Here is a 16,931-nt window from a genome sequence, read left to right as displayed (position 1 = left end):
GGGTACTGATGTTAAATTAATGACTAACCCCAATAAAACATCAACCACTTGTAGGAGGAGTTGCTGTTTGCTGTTCTGGCTGGTTGACTTGTATACTCAGTGATGTAAAATGACTCCTCTGAAAATCCATCTGCATTGTGCTTTTCTGTAGCCCCCATCGCAATATAGTGGAAGGGCCAGATCCTGTCATATGGTCACTTAGGCCAAAAGCGAGAAGAAAGGGTTAACAAAGCTATCCTGGTAGAAGATTTATGATTCTCCCAGCATGAAGTAGCACAAATTGCTGTACGGTCTGCTGTACCAGCTCTACAGATCCCCAGACAGCACCACGCCATGTTTGGGAAAAGGGTGCACCTGGGAGTCTTGGAGCTCCTTGGAGCTACTGTTGGCAGACACGTAAGAGCAGACCTGGGATGCTCTGAACAATTCCAAGAACAAAAACGGTTCCTGGAGGTCTCTGATGTTGGAAAGAATAAAACTAGCATTTAGTCCAGCTTGCCCAGCCCAGTGAGCAGGGACAAGTATTTCAATGTGGAACATAAAAGCAGAAAGATAGAGGGACCTAGAGCATCTGACTGGTTCCTGCTGGAGTATCTCTTTCAAGCCCAGTCCTTTGGCTCTCTTTTCTCTTGCAATTGAAATATTAGAGGAATTATTTAACTTAAAGCTGCTCGTTTTCACTCCAGTCCAGCTCTCACAATCAGTGCGCCATGTTTATTACAGCTGAATGTGGAAATTATTCTGCGGAACACTTCAAATAGCCTCAGGTAATACAGTGATAAGATGGAACATCAGACAAAACAGAAACAGTTAGAAAAAGCTGTCAATACTGAGAGCAGCTTTCTATTTCATTCATTTGTGGGGTATGTGAACAAATGTATATATAGAATCATAGAATCATTTAAGCTGGAAAAGACCTTTAAGATCATTGAGTCCAACTGTAAACCGAACACTGTCAAATCTGTATGTAAGAGACATAGGTACCCACTTAAAAGGCTCTAGGTCCTGGATTCTTGATGTTAGAGTTCACTTCATCTGTTTTTTTCTAAGCGTAGCAGTTTGTTTTCACAAATTTAGCTAAGAAAAATAATAACAATATTAAAAAAAAAATGCTGCTCCACTTACATTCCAGTCTATAGTAACAAAGAAAGGGTGACGTTTAATCTCTTCCACTCCATCGAATCCAGCACCTGACAAGAGAATGAGAGAATCAAAATGAAGTCATGCTTAGATGAATGCTGCATGACATTTCTTCTCCAGCCTTCTTCCCCGTCCCCTCTTTTCTTCTGACAAAGTTGGAGTCAACATATAAACATTTCTTCTAGTCAAAAAACCCTGAACAGTGCAACTGCCGTAACAGTATAAACTGTCATAAATACAGACAAGGGCACTTCGTTAATGAAAAACTGATGGCTGAGGGATTTTTACTTTTCTCTAATTGAGGCTGGTGTCAAGGCTGAATAGCTGCTCTCTTCAGGCTTCAGATGAGACGTAGGATTTCAGCCGCAGCAGACCACACACACAGCGAGACCAGGAGAGGCCCCAAGATGTCCTGATGCTTTGGCAAGGCTACTGCTGCTCCCTGCCACCAGCAGAAGCTCATCTGTCTGCACCAACTTTCAAATCTTGTCTAATTACCCATTCTCCGTGGACAGAGAAAGCTGCACTACAAATAAGTTCAAACTCAAAATAACAAAAGGCTCCAAATGATTTGAAGTAAGCCTGGATATTTCCCCCTTTCAAATACCACCTGAAAATTTGCATGAGTACCAAAATCATCCTTCTCAATGGTATGTTTCCTTCACTGTTAAATTTCTGTTACATTACTATAAGAAAGAGAAACTCTTATGAGATCTGGTAGTGAATCTAATTCCTTCATTACTTTTCCTTTATGTCTTCACTGAAGATTGCCTTTTTTATTCCTTTAAATCAATTTATTTGCTTCAGTGACATTGCAGAAGAAACCAACAGGTGCTCAGTAATAATTAAACAACTGTCAGAGATGATTTAGCATGCCATTTTTGGGGTGGATTTGACTTTATTGATAAGACCTTTCATTTGCCAGTAGGGGAAATAATGTCTGGAAGCAAAAGCTTTGCATTGCAATTTTGGAATCAGTTCCTGAAAGGTACCCAGCACTTCTTTACAAGGATACTGAGCATCCGTGATTCCCAAAAGGACTTGGGATTCATAAGCATCTTGGAAAAGCACCTCAGAGGACTCAGCTTTTTATATGCAGCATTTGTACTTTCTGAAGATCAACATTACAAACAGCTTTAGAAAGGTCTTGTCAGTTTGAGCTTTTGTAAAATGTGACATCTACTCTCCTTTTATACAAGACATTACCGACGTTTGCCAAAATGCACTCATCAGAAATGGCTTCCTGCAGCCTGCTTAACATTCACTGATGAATGGATACAAAAAGCAAACACATTGTGAACAAAACATGCAGGATTGTCTGCCAGGCCTGCTGGATGATAACATGAGAGGAACGGTCTTCTGATTACTCCCTCATCCTGGTATTCTTACAGTATAGACAAATGTGACACACATGAGGATAAACAATCCTACCCCTCCATACAAAATTGTGTGCTCAGAGGTGACCAACCGCACTGAGGAGTGAGGTCTTTGGGTTATGGTAGACAGACAACTCTAGGCAAACACAACATGAAATCAAATATTAAAAAGAGAAAAGAGGACAAAAGGTACAACATCATTACATTGTCACAGTATAAGTCTGTTGTACACCTACAACTTGAGTATGGAATGTAGCTGACACCCTCACCTGTAAAAGGGTATACTGATTAAAGGTAGGAAAAATCAAAGAAAGGCAACAAGGAATGGTATGGAATGACTGAGTAGGCCAGGATTTTTCAATCTGGAAACATATGAATGAGGAGGTTTACAATGGGTCATTAAATGATGCTATCAAAAATCATGTTCAGAACAACCCGGAGATGCTTCCTCAGACAACAGAGAGTTGTGTAATGTGGAATTCCTTGGAAAAGATGATGTGGATACAAACTATCTATATGGGTTCAGAGGGAGGCCAGAAAAGTGTGTTGAAAAGAAATATGCTGAAGATTACTTCATTGACAATCCACAAGAGGTTCAGGAAACCCCTTGCTTGACCTTAAAGCAGATGCAGTCTGGGAGAGAATTTGGGTGAAGTATCACATATGCTTACCCTATCCTTACTCTTCCTTAGGCAGTTGTTTATGGCCTGTGGGTACTGAACAAGAAAATACTAAGACTCAGATAGTAATAAGACTTGTTCTGTGCCTTCCCTAGCATGTTTTTTCAATGCACAGTCTAAATTTCAATGCACTAGATCCCTTTGGCAGATTAATTCTAATTTTAGCAATGCCAACAGAAACATGAAACTAACACAGTTACTCTGAAGAGAATTACATTAAGCAACTCTTCAGAGAATAAATGTCTGTGAAAAATGTTTTGTGTTCAGTGGCGGTGACTGGAAATTTTGTAGTGTGCAGTAGATGTTCTTTGTTACGTAAGGATGAAACCCAAGCACCAAACTGATTTTGAAGGACTGGAATAAATGCTACAGACACTGTAAGATACTGGTAGCATTCTCTAGAATGAGAATAATACCTAATGCATTAAATCTTCTGTTCTCTGTCCCTGTCCTGCTGTTTCCCTTTCCCCTCTCTTGTAGACTTATGGATACATCATTGTGTGATGGGAAGGACCTACCTTTTTCAGAGGACCTATTTGAAAGCCACACTTTTTGCTACTGTTGTTCTTTTTCCGCAAAAGCACAGAAATCAGGACCAAGGAGAAAGCCCACCCATAGCTACTTCTCTTAGTGGAGGACTGCAACATGCAGTAAGGAATGCAGCAAGCAGTTCATAAAGGCATTTTTTTGAAAAACTGGCATTTCCTACTTGGGGCCACCTCAGAGCTCTGGCACAGAAGGAATACATTGTTAGGAGTGCCAGGGCTTGACTCCATCTCTGGTTAGCCTAATATATTGAAGAGATTTAGGATGGTAATAGCCTAATTTTGCAAAGACTGAAGGACTTCCATTTCCCAATAACTGATTTTACACTAGGGAGAAGGTTCAGCACTACCTGCAGTTTTTATTCTCTGATCTTGCCTGCCATGAGACCTGGTGCAGCCCATGGCTCCCTCTTGGGCTGTGTGCTGTGGCTGCAAGCAGCAGCATGTGGCCTGGTCCTCTCCTCCACTGGAGGAGGGAGGTGGCCCAAAGGCGCACTCAGGGACAGCCCTGGAAGCCTGGAGAGGCAACCCTGACCTTGCTCCAGAAGTCCATGGGAGAGATCAGGCACCAGTGCTTATTGTGGAGTCTTTCTGGATTTGCTCAGCATGTTTCAGCCATTCATCTGCCATCTGCAAATCCAAAGGAGTGCTGTAAAGACACGTGCTTTCACAAAGAAAAGAGAAGCACTGGGGAGGTCATAACTGGAAAGCTGTGTTTCATGGGGATGGCATACATTTCTTGGCATAGAGATGGGTATTTAACAAACTGCTGAAGTGCAGCACACAATGGCACACAATGACTGTAAACCTTTCACCTTCCTCTATGTTTCCCGTTGTTGTTTTAACTTCACTTCAATTCAGTAATCAAACCTATCTGTAAAGAATAAACATCACAATCAAACCTACTGCCTGCAAATATTCCTACGTACCATCCAGTCTCACAAGGGTCCAAGAAGACAAATAATGCTTTCAGATCAAATTGCCGGTTTAAACACATTAGAGTGCAAGGATTTATATAAAAGCAGCATCGTGGTAATAAGCGAGAACTTGATTATCTAAGATTGTTTTATGCCTGTAATAAAAGTGTCAGTGAGCAGTAACAGTAGAATGTTTTATTTATAATTGGTTTTGATTGTTGAATCGTTATGGACAATGTGAGCCTTGAAATATATTAAGGGGAAAAAGGGAGACCTATGAAATTTGAAAGTTGATTATTTGGATATTCAAAATGAGCAGAAAGAATTTCCAGATTTGTAGTTTCTGATAATAAAATTTTAGTGCCTCCACAGCTTCAGAATCTTTTTAGTGGGCTAGCTTATTTGAAATGCACTCCTAAGGTTTATGAGAAAGATGTATAGCCACTCTGACAAGGGTGAAACTTGTTTTTTAAAATTCATCATCTTACTAAATTGAAAAACAAAGTTTTATATGTGCCAAAGAAGAATATACCTTCTCTGAGAACATGGGATTAAGGAAATAACTATTTCTTTGGCTTTTACTCTGAATCTACTGGCACATGCTTTAATTCTGTACTTTCTTGGCCAAGCTTCTTAGCTATAAAGACTCTGGAACCTTTATACTGCTCAGCAGTGTAGGGAGTTCCTGAAATGCTCTTTACATTCATTTACCTACCTGAGCAGATCCAGAGCTTAGGGCAAGTAAGAATTAGTCTCTTACCTAAATTCCTGGCAATGTAATGAACTAACACCCTCACTGTACAATTTCCTTTCTCAGATGCTTACTCCTTGTTTTCCTGGATATTCCAATTAGTTTCTTTTAAGAATTTAAAATTATGCTTGTCCATAATCTGAAATTTGTTGTATCTAATCCGAGAGATAGTACCAAAGCAGTGCTATGCAGACTATTTGTACAGCAGAGTGTCTAGGCTCATTAAAGAATAGGCAGTGCCCATAAGAAGGGATGCCAAAGAAAGGAAGTTTCTATTCCTTAAAAAAATTGTTATAAAACATTCATGCGGGCACAAGACTTAAAACTAAAATCAGGTAAACTGCATTACTAAACTGCTTCTCTGCCTTGTCTGAGTATCTCCCTTCAACTCTATTTTTTTTTCCATTAATAATCCAAAGTTTCAAAACAAAATTTCAAAGCAAAATTTTAGAATACATCATCAATCTTTACTTCTATTTGTTAAGATATCACAATGGAATAGCAAAAAGCAGGATAGTAATCAGAATAAAATGATTTTCGAAGCTCAGCATCTTTCACCTTGCCAACAGTAAAAACACTTTGGAAATAAACACACTTTCCAGATTTGCAAACTTCTCAAACAATGGCTGAAAATAAGTGTTTGATCCATAATATGGTTCATTTATTTTAGCATGCTTCATTAATTTTCCAAAGATTTTTCAAAACAGGATGTCTAAGCCTACTTTTCTTTTAACTTCAGACTATTATTCTTTTCCCAGAAAAAGCTAGAATCCACAAAGTTGAAGCAGTCCTTTTATCTACTGACTTCTGTTCAGTATTTAGGCCAACCATTTAAGTATTCCTTCTTTCATTACCAACAAGTCTGTTTTCATTGTCCTTTGTGCTGATTCTCAATCATTTAAAACAGAAAGAGCCTTCAGAAGTTTTACACTGCTATCCCTGAAACATTAAGATCTATTTTTCTGTTACTCTTTTAGATTTTATTTCCTTGGATGTCTGTGTTATAAATAATCTCTTCCTTTCTCCCAGCCTTTCCAGTATTTCAATAAACCTCAGGTTTAAAACCTTGACCTTTAGCAATTCCCCATTATTAAAAGGGAGACAATATGGGCACTAGAATTGTCATGGCTAAAACTAAGCAACTTTGCTTATTTTAGTGAATAGCTTTTCATCTAAGGACACCAGTATCCAGAATCTCCCACTGGCTTCACCAGAGATCCATTTTGGATCGATAGCAGCTTGTGTGAAGCCATAAAACGAGCAGAGCAAAACAAAACCAAGAGACAGCGACAGGGAGGAAACAGCAGAAAGTAACAGAGAAAGGGCATGCGAAAAAGCTTCTATTTGCTGCAGCATTTTATTTTTCTGAGCAAAGATTAAACCTGGAAATCCCAAGACTCTAATTTTCTCTAATGTCAGGCAAATTGCTTGAGAGCAATTGAAACCTGCCGAGAAAATGTGGTTTTCCACTGTCATCTCTACAGCATATCAGACTACAAGAGCTATCATGTAGGTCAAGAGGTAAAACCTATGAAAGGGCATTCCCTGCATGAGCATCCCCCTGGTAGGAGAGGGGCCCCACTGGTAAGTGGCATGCTGAGGGACTGGCTCCTCATTGCCACCCAAGCCCTGCGGGAGGTCGGGTTGTCCCCTGGTCCCTGTGTGGAGCAAGGGCACTTGGCTACCGATCTCCCCAGCAGCTGCAGCAAGAGGCAGCCTGCTCCATACAGTCCTTGTCCTCAGGGGCCAGGCTCTCTTGGGAAACAGCAGAGCCACCGTGTCTGACCTCTGCGTGAGGGAGGGTCTCTGGCTGAGTTGCTGCAGCCAGGCATAAAACATCCATTCACCTAAAAGGTGACAGTCTGATGGTGCTCAGTATAAAGCAGAGGGCTAGAGTAGCCCACACGCTGCCCCACCTGAAGCAAGACACAGAGCTACCAGAGCATGAGAAGATCAAGCAGGAGCTCAAAGGCGCAGAGCAGTGTCCATCTTCCACGCACGTGCATGCACACCCACGTGTGCCTGCTAGAAACTGCAGCAGCCACCTGGTGATGGAAGCAGGCTGTCAAGCATTCCGCGCTCTGTTGCCTGCCTTGGCCGCTGACGCTATGGCTGCTACGCAGGGGACCAAAACCACTGTGCAGCAGGCCTTCAGCAGCACCACCTCCAGCATTCTGAGAAGTGAGCATGGGTACTGCAAGAAGGAAAGGGAGAAACCTCTCTTGCACCTCTTGCTCCTTCCACATCTCAGAACAAGCCATTTCCTAATTTTACGTCTAATTTAACTTTACGTCTCCAATCTGAAATAATCTTACAAGCATAAACAATTGCAAAAGAGAACAGCAAATTGCTCTTCATAAGTCTCAATATTTAGCCACTCCATGTCATTCTCTAAAAAACAAGTAATTTATCTGCTGCCAAAACTCCTATGGCAATGACAGTCAGGCATGTATTTAAGTATGGCCCATCAGCTCTCTTCTTGTGATACAGTTTACAGAGTTGAAGGACTAAATTCCTGCTCATAAAGTCACAAAAAAAACAAGAGGTATGAAGGAAAGGTTTATCCCTTTCTTTTAGAAGCAAATTTTTCCCTTGTTTACCTAAAATGCAGAATATGAGATCTGTGGGGAAAAAAAATCAGCTCCAAAACCTTTCACAGAATTAGACATGATTTTTAAATGAAGAACAATACAGTGCTATTATCTTCTTATCATTCACTTGATATGACCCTTTTATTTTTTCCACATAAAAAATGAAGACTAAACTGGCGACGAAAATCATGCGCCAGGCATTGTCCATGACCTCGCCAAATGCGATGAATTTCTTAATAAAACTCCCAAACTAATGTACAGTTGGTGTAAGAGATGTGATTCAATACACCCCTAGTTTATCACCACATGATAAGGCATAGTGCACACATACCTAATCTGTTGGAGGGGTTCCTTTTGAAGAGGGCTCGCAGCAGGCTCTGGGCTTCTATGCTCAGGAACTGTGGCATTCCCAGCTTGGCTCTGAAAGAACACGACACTTGAAAAGAAAATAGATTTTTCAAAAAGTTTCTCCATCCTAATGTGTGAAAACGTGGAACTGTAGTAGTCAGGACGGGCAGAGACATGGATGTGGTGACCAAAGGCTACCTAAGCATAATGCAATATAGAGTGAGGATCTGATCTTGTTCTGTTGAAGTTAAAGAAGGTTTTACCACTGAGTTCACTAGAGGCAGAGTAGATCTAATGAATGTCATAACACCTCTTACAACCTAAATAGGTAATTTTCCTACAGATTTTTTTTTCACTTTTTTAGCTTGCTGGAATAACTTTGGGAACCAAGAGGAATTTTAACAAACAAGCAAAACTTCATGAAAATAATTACCCTAACCCACATATTGATTAAAGAGAATAAAACTTTTCCCTTGATGATTCCCTGCTATAGAGAAAAAATATGATATAGAGCAAGATAAGCTTCAAAAACTTATGTCTGCACTTAGCATTAAATTAATGGGAAATTTGCAAAGGAAAAGATTTGAAACTTGGCAACAACAAAACAGAAGCTGTCCTGCAGAAATCTGACTGTTCCCACATTTGTGTGGATAATGACATTATTACAGAAAGTCAGATACATTTCTTTTGTAAGGCCCTCTCAGTAATTCACTTCTTCCTATTTATTCTGAAGGCAATTTTAGAGACACATGCAGGCATCAGCAGTTCATGACTGACTAAATTAATGCCTTATATAGTTTTGAAAAATGCATTATGCACAATATTACTCTCCACCCTTCACATACTTAGGACTTATAGGCTGCCTGGAGGGTACAGTTAACTTGTGGTTAAAGGAATGAAAGCCATTTCAGTACTCACTTGAGAATAAGTGCCATTGTCTCCTTTCTGTCTTTTCCCTGGAAGGGTAACGATCCTGTCAACATCTCAAACTGTGGAGTAACAACAAAATGGTAAATCAACTGACCACTGAGTGGTCTGTATAGTTGATAGACACCACACCAACCTTCTATTTCCAACACAGATGAAAACTTGAGGAAAATAAATGGTCCAACAAGCTGTACTTCAGAAAAAAATGACACAGCAAGTCTGGATTATGCAGAATATGAAGGACCAACATGACTGTTTCATTCAGGAGTCTTGTTACAATCTGTTTACACTGATACTTGAGGTCAAGTTTTAGAACGTTTGAGAACAAGTGTCATATATGCTGTTTACTCCAGCACCCATTTTATGGCCAGTGCTGGGGATGAGATATTTGGCTGGAAGGACCCGTAGCCTGAATGAGTATGATTGTTCTTGGGTGCTTGGCATGGACTGTGGTGCAAGGAAAATGGGTTCAACATGCCACTCCCCATCTCTTTAGCTTGAGTCAAACTACCTTTTCAACTGTATAGTCCACTTAGAGACGCCACTGCTGTACTTTGCAGGAGAAACATGCACAAACCCCACGTTCTCAAGGCATTTGAATGTGTATTTTTTTCTTTCTCACTTTGGTTCCCCTGGCTGTATTCAGTGCTGAATTTTGCAGGCATCGCATTTAACTGAACCCAAATCTCAAAGCAAAACTCAGCAATTATCATCAATTAGTTGCCTAACTCACAAATGAAAACATCAATCAGTTATGGTTCCTTTGAAACAGATCAGTGCTTCCAGTAGATTTGACAGGAATTTCACATTTGTAACAAAAGAAATAAAAACCTTGACCCAACAAGATCGCCTAATATGGATTCAATACCAGGTCTTTCATACAGCTCTTGCCACAGTGTTTCATGGGGCTGTGAGTGGCAGCTGGTTCCTCTGACTAAGGGATGATGGAGGTTATGCATCACCAAACACAAAGACACCAAGAACATAATTCAGCCCAGACACAAAGGTGGACAATGTCCACTGAGAGCGAGGAGAACTGTTACTTGCTTATGTGTGTGACTCAGGCTTTATATCTCTTCTACTATAATAAGTACCTACTAATTAATAGTAATTGCTATAATTAAATATGTTAAGGCAGGACAGACTATGCAACCCTTATGTAGTTTTTGTACCTTATCGCACAAGTAGCTTCACTGATCTTAGGAAGCACATTTGTGCAAAAAAGGATCCTTTCATTACCAAAACCCATGTCAGACAGTCCCACAGCCTGACTGTTCCCTTTTCCCACATTAAATATAGCCATACCATTAGAAAAATATAAGAAAACATAGGAAAACTGTAACCGTGAAACTGTTATGCTAGATTTTGGAGGAGGACAGAGGAAATGTTTAGAAGCCAGATAATTAATTGACTAATTGACTATAAGTAACTGAAGGATTAATCTGCATTAGTAACAAACTACCTCAAGAGAATAAAACAGTAGAAACAAGTTAAAAACACTTTTAAAAAGCCTGTATGGCTAGCAAATACAAACAAGATTTGGAAAGCACAAATGTGTTAACTCCTGTTTGGTCTGGGAGAGTCAAGAGAAGAGCTGCCTGGTAGAGCTGGAGGAAAGCAGCTCGTCTTCTAGAAACATGATGGGAGAGAATTTTTAAAACTGCCTAAATGACACTGGAGATCAAGCACCATTTTTGAAGTTATTCTGACCTATTAGAGCCTTAGTCCTAATAAAAGTGTTCAGATATACTGGGGATGAGGGGCAGAGTATATTACTTTCCAGGGCTGCAGCAGAAGTGTTATGTATTGTACCAAACCCTCCTCACAATTTCTAAAGAGTTTACATTCAGGCTAAGTACCTAATGTTCACTTACACTTGCTCATGTTACTTTGTTGTTATAATAAATCTAATTTAACAGCACTAACAATGACTGCTACGGCTCATTTATTTTGGCAGAAATGGGCTTGACACTGATGATGCAGATGATACAGATAGAAGCAACTGCTTGGTCAGTGACTATGCGGGCAGATGACTGTAGTGCCCACCCACCATGGTGTCACAGAAGGATCTGCAAATGCACAGTGCCTGCAAGGGGCCAAAAACCCAAAGGCAAGAAATTCAGCTGCAATATCCAAGAGGAAAGAAAGAAAGGAAAAAAGAAATTTAAGTTGCAGGAGGAAGCAGGGGAAATGACTGTCTTGGAGGCTGCAGGGAATATTTACTGTGCTGCTCTAATGGCTAGCACTTTGTTACCACGTCTCCAATTATGCAGGTCTAATGTTGAGATTAATTCAGATTCAGAGAAATGCACTTAACATCAATACTTAAAGTGAAAGGCAGCTACATGAGCTATATGTACCAGAGCTTTTTATTTCAATGAACTCAACAAAGCAGCAGCTGGAAGAAAGCACTGGTTTCTCAATTGCAGTCCTGATTAAATCTCTTGAAGGTTAAAAATGAAATAATGAGACTGAAAAATAAATATAAATTTAAATATTTCATCCCATCAGTTAAAGTTACCACTTTACTGCACAACAACATGTTTTCCTGCTTATTTTTTCAAAAAATTAAAAATCCTGCTAAATGTAAACATGCAATCAGAAGTGAGCACTTGCTGCTAGCACCCTTGCACATAAACACAGGGTTGTATGGGTCACAGCAGGTTGACAAGGAGCTGAGTCTAGGTGTGAAGAAACTCTGTAGTATTTTTGGCTATTAAAGCAGACCCTATAGTTTTGCTGTGAGACTCAGTTTTCACTCTCCCCACCTCCCCATCTGTATAAACCATCTGTTTGTTCCTTGTCTCCCACTGATTCGCTTTCTGGGTATTCTGGAGGGCCACCTTCTGTTAGCCAGTACTTCAGAAGGCTGTGCCTTCCTCCAACCTTGACTTTTTTTCTGTACCAATATTCAGCAAGAAAGGCAAATACTCCCTGATCCAGTCCAGCTGCCTATTAAGAGAACCACAGAATTAAAGCTTGATGGGAAGAAGCCTCTGTAGTCACCTAATCCAGCCCTTGGTTAGGTCTTGACATACTCTGCAGTGCTTTCTTTCAATAGTTTTCAGGACAATTGACAATTTCAGTAGGTAAAACACCAGCACTGGAGACCCCAGAAAATATACATGTGGGAAGACCTTCAGAAAGAGGGACACATTTCCTGATGGAATACATTCAAGAAGCAATGCTGGTAGGTCACCGAGGAGGATAATGAATGAGAGAAAATCCACAGCCTATGGTAATTGCTAGATGAATCTTCCTAGCAGATGGAAGGATAGCAGATTGTGCAAATTACTTCAGCCCAAGTCTGCTAAAGAATGGTGAGCCTTGGATAAAATTCAAAGAAACTTGATACCACTCAGTTTTGGAGAACATAAAGAGACACTCTTGTCAGAATGTCTAGGTTCCCCTCTCAATGCTTCCAGTCATTTTCCAGGTAGCTGAGAGCTGGTCAACCACTCAGTTTTACCATTTGTAAAATGCATCAGGTATTTTTCATTATTAGCCATGTGTGAAGCATAATGAATTAGTGTTTCGAAAGGGTTTGAACACCTTCACATATATAAACACTCAAAATACTGTTTGTGAAGACCATCTCTTGCAGTGGAAATAAAACAAATGTTATGGTGGGATTTTATAAAAGATCGTATTGCTTTGATGTCTCATGTTGATTTTTTTAATGCCACTGTACTGTTACTACAAAATTATTGCAGAGCCGACTACTTTGTCTGGATACCAAAAGGATATTTTCTTTTCTTGTGAAGCCTTCACTATTTACACATTCATGACATTGCTGACAAATATAAACACATTTTTTTTTATTTGGGACTGCCTACTGAGTCATCAGACCCCTTCTTTCTCTAATTATATTCCTCTCTCTACTCACATGACTCAAATTTGTACAGTGCTTTTTTCTGTACTGAAAAGAGATACAACTTCCATGAGGTCTGTGGCACTGTAAATGAGCTGGTACAATGAACTACAAACCCACTGCTTTGAGAGGCCTTCCAAGAGACTCATTCACATTATATCGTGCAGAACTGTTTATCTGGGCTTCAGAGACATCAGTGTGGGCATCAGGGCTCTTGCAGTGCAGCTGAAACACTATTAGTCATATACACAACTTTTAAACAATTTAAGTCAATTTCTTGTTGATGCAGATCTCTTGATGAAGAGCTTTTACAGAATACGTTCTATCCAAAATCTCCAATGCAATAAGAAAGATGCAGGAAGGCAGAAAACAAAATCTGTCCAGTCATGATAAACCACATAAATTCACCAGCACAAAATTTTAATTGGGTCTCAGCAGTCATCATCACATACTAAATGGGAGGCAGGTCCTGTCCTCTGGAATGCTTGGAAAGTGTTAATTTTGAGATGTGTATAACTCTAGGAGTTGACACATACCAAGTTACCGTCAAACAATTCTGAGCAGAAAACAAACAGAACAGATAACATTTTGGGTTTTGTGGCCTATGTCAAAGACTCAGTTGGTGGTAAATGAAGTTTTACTGTAGTTGATAGTAAAACTCCCACTGAATAATAATTAATAAAATAGTTTGTAACATAATTATTTAATAAGTCAAGACCAGAAGTTCGTCTTTTCCAGATAAATTTCTTTTGAAATTAATAAACACAACATGCCACATTTAACAAGGATCATTAGGTTTGATTCTAGCCTGTGTCCTGGTCAATGCAGGTTGACAGGGAGCTGCTAGCACCACCTGACACTTTATATTGTAGCATTAATCTCTCTTCACAGTACAAAACAAACAAGAGGTTGTTTGGTTGCTCTTCTGATATCTAGGTTACAGGCCATTTTATCACTATCTGCCTAATATGTTCCCTCTTTTGATCAAAATTTTAGGTATGAAAATTACACTATCACATTCAATCTATGAATATTCCACCACCTTTCAATCTATGAATATTCCACCAACTAGTATATTTTCTTCATATATTTTACAACATACTGCAAATTACATAGACAGAAATGCTAATAAGTCATTTGGATACCATTTAATTCTCTTCAGTTTTTCAGACCAGCAGAAAAACAGCATTCCTAATAGAACGTACAAGTGACAGACCAAGGGAAACAAGGAGAAATGAGCAGAGTGAAAGACAGCATCAGAAAATCCTCCTGCACTTTTAGTGTATGAAAATACCCTTTTTCTGCCCCAACCAGTTAATTATATTATAAGATGAAAAAAGACTGAACTGATTAGAGGTCTTTTTCTCTAAGGTGTCTGGTAGCACTCAAAGGCTTAAAGCAGTAGTGTACACTTAAAAGGATTTTGCTCTCTTTAACTCATCTCCTTTTATATGAATTCTTATCTTTTCTAATTCTAATACATTGAATCCCTGGGGGGAGGGGATGAAAAGAGAGATGGAGGGGAAAAAAAAAAAAAAAAGAAAGCCTAGCAAAAAACAGGGGGGGAAGAAGCCAAGTTCATTAGCAAGTGAAAGAAAAACAATCTGTACACCAGATATACCATCATTTAACTGGAGACAGAGTGAGAAGGCACAGCTATCCGCCAAAAGTATATATGTAATACAAAAATGGAAAGGGTTGGATATATTTATAATATGAGGCATAACCTATTGATTTTCCTGAATAAACATATATGGTTCAGAAGTGCTGAGCACCCACAAATGGATTTGCAGTCACAGCAGGTAAGTATGTTCCATTCCCTTTAAATTCAGGTAATAAATCACAATATTTACTTAGATTAACTCCTGTCAACCAGCTGTATCAGTCATGTAGGCCCTTCTCACTCCAAATTTTCACTAGTTTTCACATTGCTTCTATCCTTACTTCCTTTGGTAGCACCAGTTGTCTAGTCAGGGTAAACAAAATTTAAATATACTCTATGGATTGCAGTATGTAGTGTAATATATAGCTACCTAAAACAGCTTCCATACCCCATGAAATGGAGCTGTATTAGAAGAGCAGGTTGCATTATTAATTTATGGTTCTGCCCTAGTTCTGCAGGGAAGCCACGAGAACCACGATGAGGTGCGGCGCGAAGCACAGCCGCAGAGCTGCACTGCGCCACGTTGCCTGCTGGCGGTCGTGCCCTGAGTGCTTGGGTAGACCTGCAGTGTGCCCACTTCAGAAGACAGCAACATCACCCCTGTGAGAGTAATAAATGCATGGTGTCTGGGCACAAGGGACAGTACTGAGCTCGATAAAATGACACTGGGAATAACTGCTTCAAGAAACATATAGCGTTCATATAGCTTTTTAGAAAATCACAGTGTCACAAACCAACTTCTCCTTGATCATCGCTTCGTCCTCCTCGGCAGCAATGGCACCACAGACTGAAGAGGCTGGATGGGTGCAGGAGGGAGCAGGTTAGCACCCGAACACCTAACCTCAGATGGCTGGCTTGGAGAGGATTCAATACCTCTGAAAATCCTTCCTGACACAGCATCCCAGTGCCAAATACTGCAGCACTCAGGAGAATGTTATTGGGTCTTTCTCATAAGCCAAGCAGCTCCACTGCAGTCAGAGATCTCTTGCAGAGCTCTTGGAAAGTGTTTTCCAGGGCTTCACCTCTGAAGCAGCTGGGATCTATCTTCTACTTTCCAGGCTAACTACATTTCATGATGAGTTTATTCATACCTGCTCTTGGGGCGACATTACTCTGCAGCTGAAGTAGCTCCTTTCTCTCTGTGGTGTTTTTCCCTGTGACAGTATTGGTACTATACCATCTTTGGACCATTATCGGACTAGTGTCTTCAATTAATGATTTTCCCCTGCAACACTGTATCAAATACTTTATCATAATGGAGACACGTGATCCACTTTTCATCTTCATTTTCCTTGTTCAGAAGAAGTTGACTATCTCATCAAGTAAAATATCAGATTAATCTAGCATGACTGATTTTTGATAAATTCATGTTGCATTTCAACTAACTTTTCATTGATTTCCATGTATAAAAAATGAATTAGCTCAGTTTCTCATACTGATTCCATTTAAACTACCTCCAGAATAGCTGTCGGGCAACAATGGGAAAATTTGCAACTTTTGTATAGTTAATCCAATACAAAGACACATAAGAAAAAGATGAATTCCTAGCTATTCTTCTGTGGCAATTGATACATTTGTGTCTGCTTCCAGTGATTTCCCCCCTGTGAAGAGCAGTCATTTTAAAACTGTTTCACATATGTCATTTTAAAGTCAGCTTCAGCATGCACTCAGGACAAAGCAAACATCCCAAACTAGTCATAATCAAGACACAGCAAAATGGTACAGAAGAAGAAGGAAGGATGACATTGTGCCTGTCTGTTTTTGTTTTCTTTTTCCACCAGGAAAAAAAGAGAGGTTTTTGAGAGACAGTATCCCACCAGCTAATAAGACGAAAGGACATCCACTGCCAGACCAAAAAAATACCTGAATCTAATTAGTAGAACAAGAGTCAGCAATGCTGATGTGAAGAAGACAGATAAATGGCAGAAGAACCACTGAGGTCCTGTGAAACATTCAGAATGCCCTCCATAATATGTCTTTCTTAACTTATATTTTGCAGAAAAAAAACGAGTAAATTTCTGAGTAAGAGGAAGTCCCTAATACCTGAAAATTGCTGCCTGGGAAATTGTTTCCTAACAGGAACCATGTTAGTAACTAGACAGATGTTTCTTCTGAAATGCTC

General features: G+C 39.7%; 1 protein-coding gene across 6 annotated transcripts in view; it reads right to left on the bottom strand.

Moving 5' to 3' along the window:
• Positions 1-16,931, bottom strand: part of RPS6KA2 (ribosomal protein S6 kinase A2) — a 302,187-nt gene that overhangs the window by 44,990 nt on the left and 240,266 nt on the right. For all 6 annotated transcript variants that reach the window (XM_042795988.1, XM_032996922.2, XM_032996923.2 and 3 more), the window contains 3 exons: positions 9,267-9,337; positions 8,332-8,420; positions 1,126-1,190 (listed from right to left, as the gene is read on the bottom strand). In XM_042795988.1, the coding sequence (XP_042651922.1) occupies positions 1,126-1,190; positions 8,332-8,420; positions 9,267-9,337 (225 nt within the window). The remainder of the gene's footprint in view (positions 1-1,125; positions 1,191-8,331; positions 8,421-9,266; positions 9,338-16,931) is intronic.

The sequence above is a fragment of the Tyto alba genome, unplaced genomic scaffold (assembly GCF_018691265.1).
Source record: "Tyto alba isolate M040663 unplaced genomic scaffold, T.alba_DEE_v4.0 Super-Scaffold_22, whole genome shotgun sequence".
In the NCBI taxonomy this organism is placed as follows: Eukaryota; Metazoa; Chordata; class Aves; order Strigiformes; family Tytonidae; genus Tyto; species Tyto alba.
Note: the sequence above shows the minus strand (reverse complement) of the source record. Positions and strands in the feature narration are given on the sequence as shown.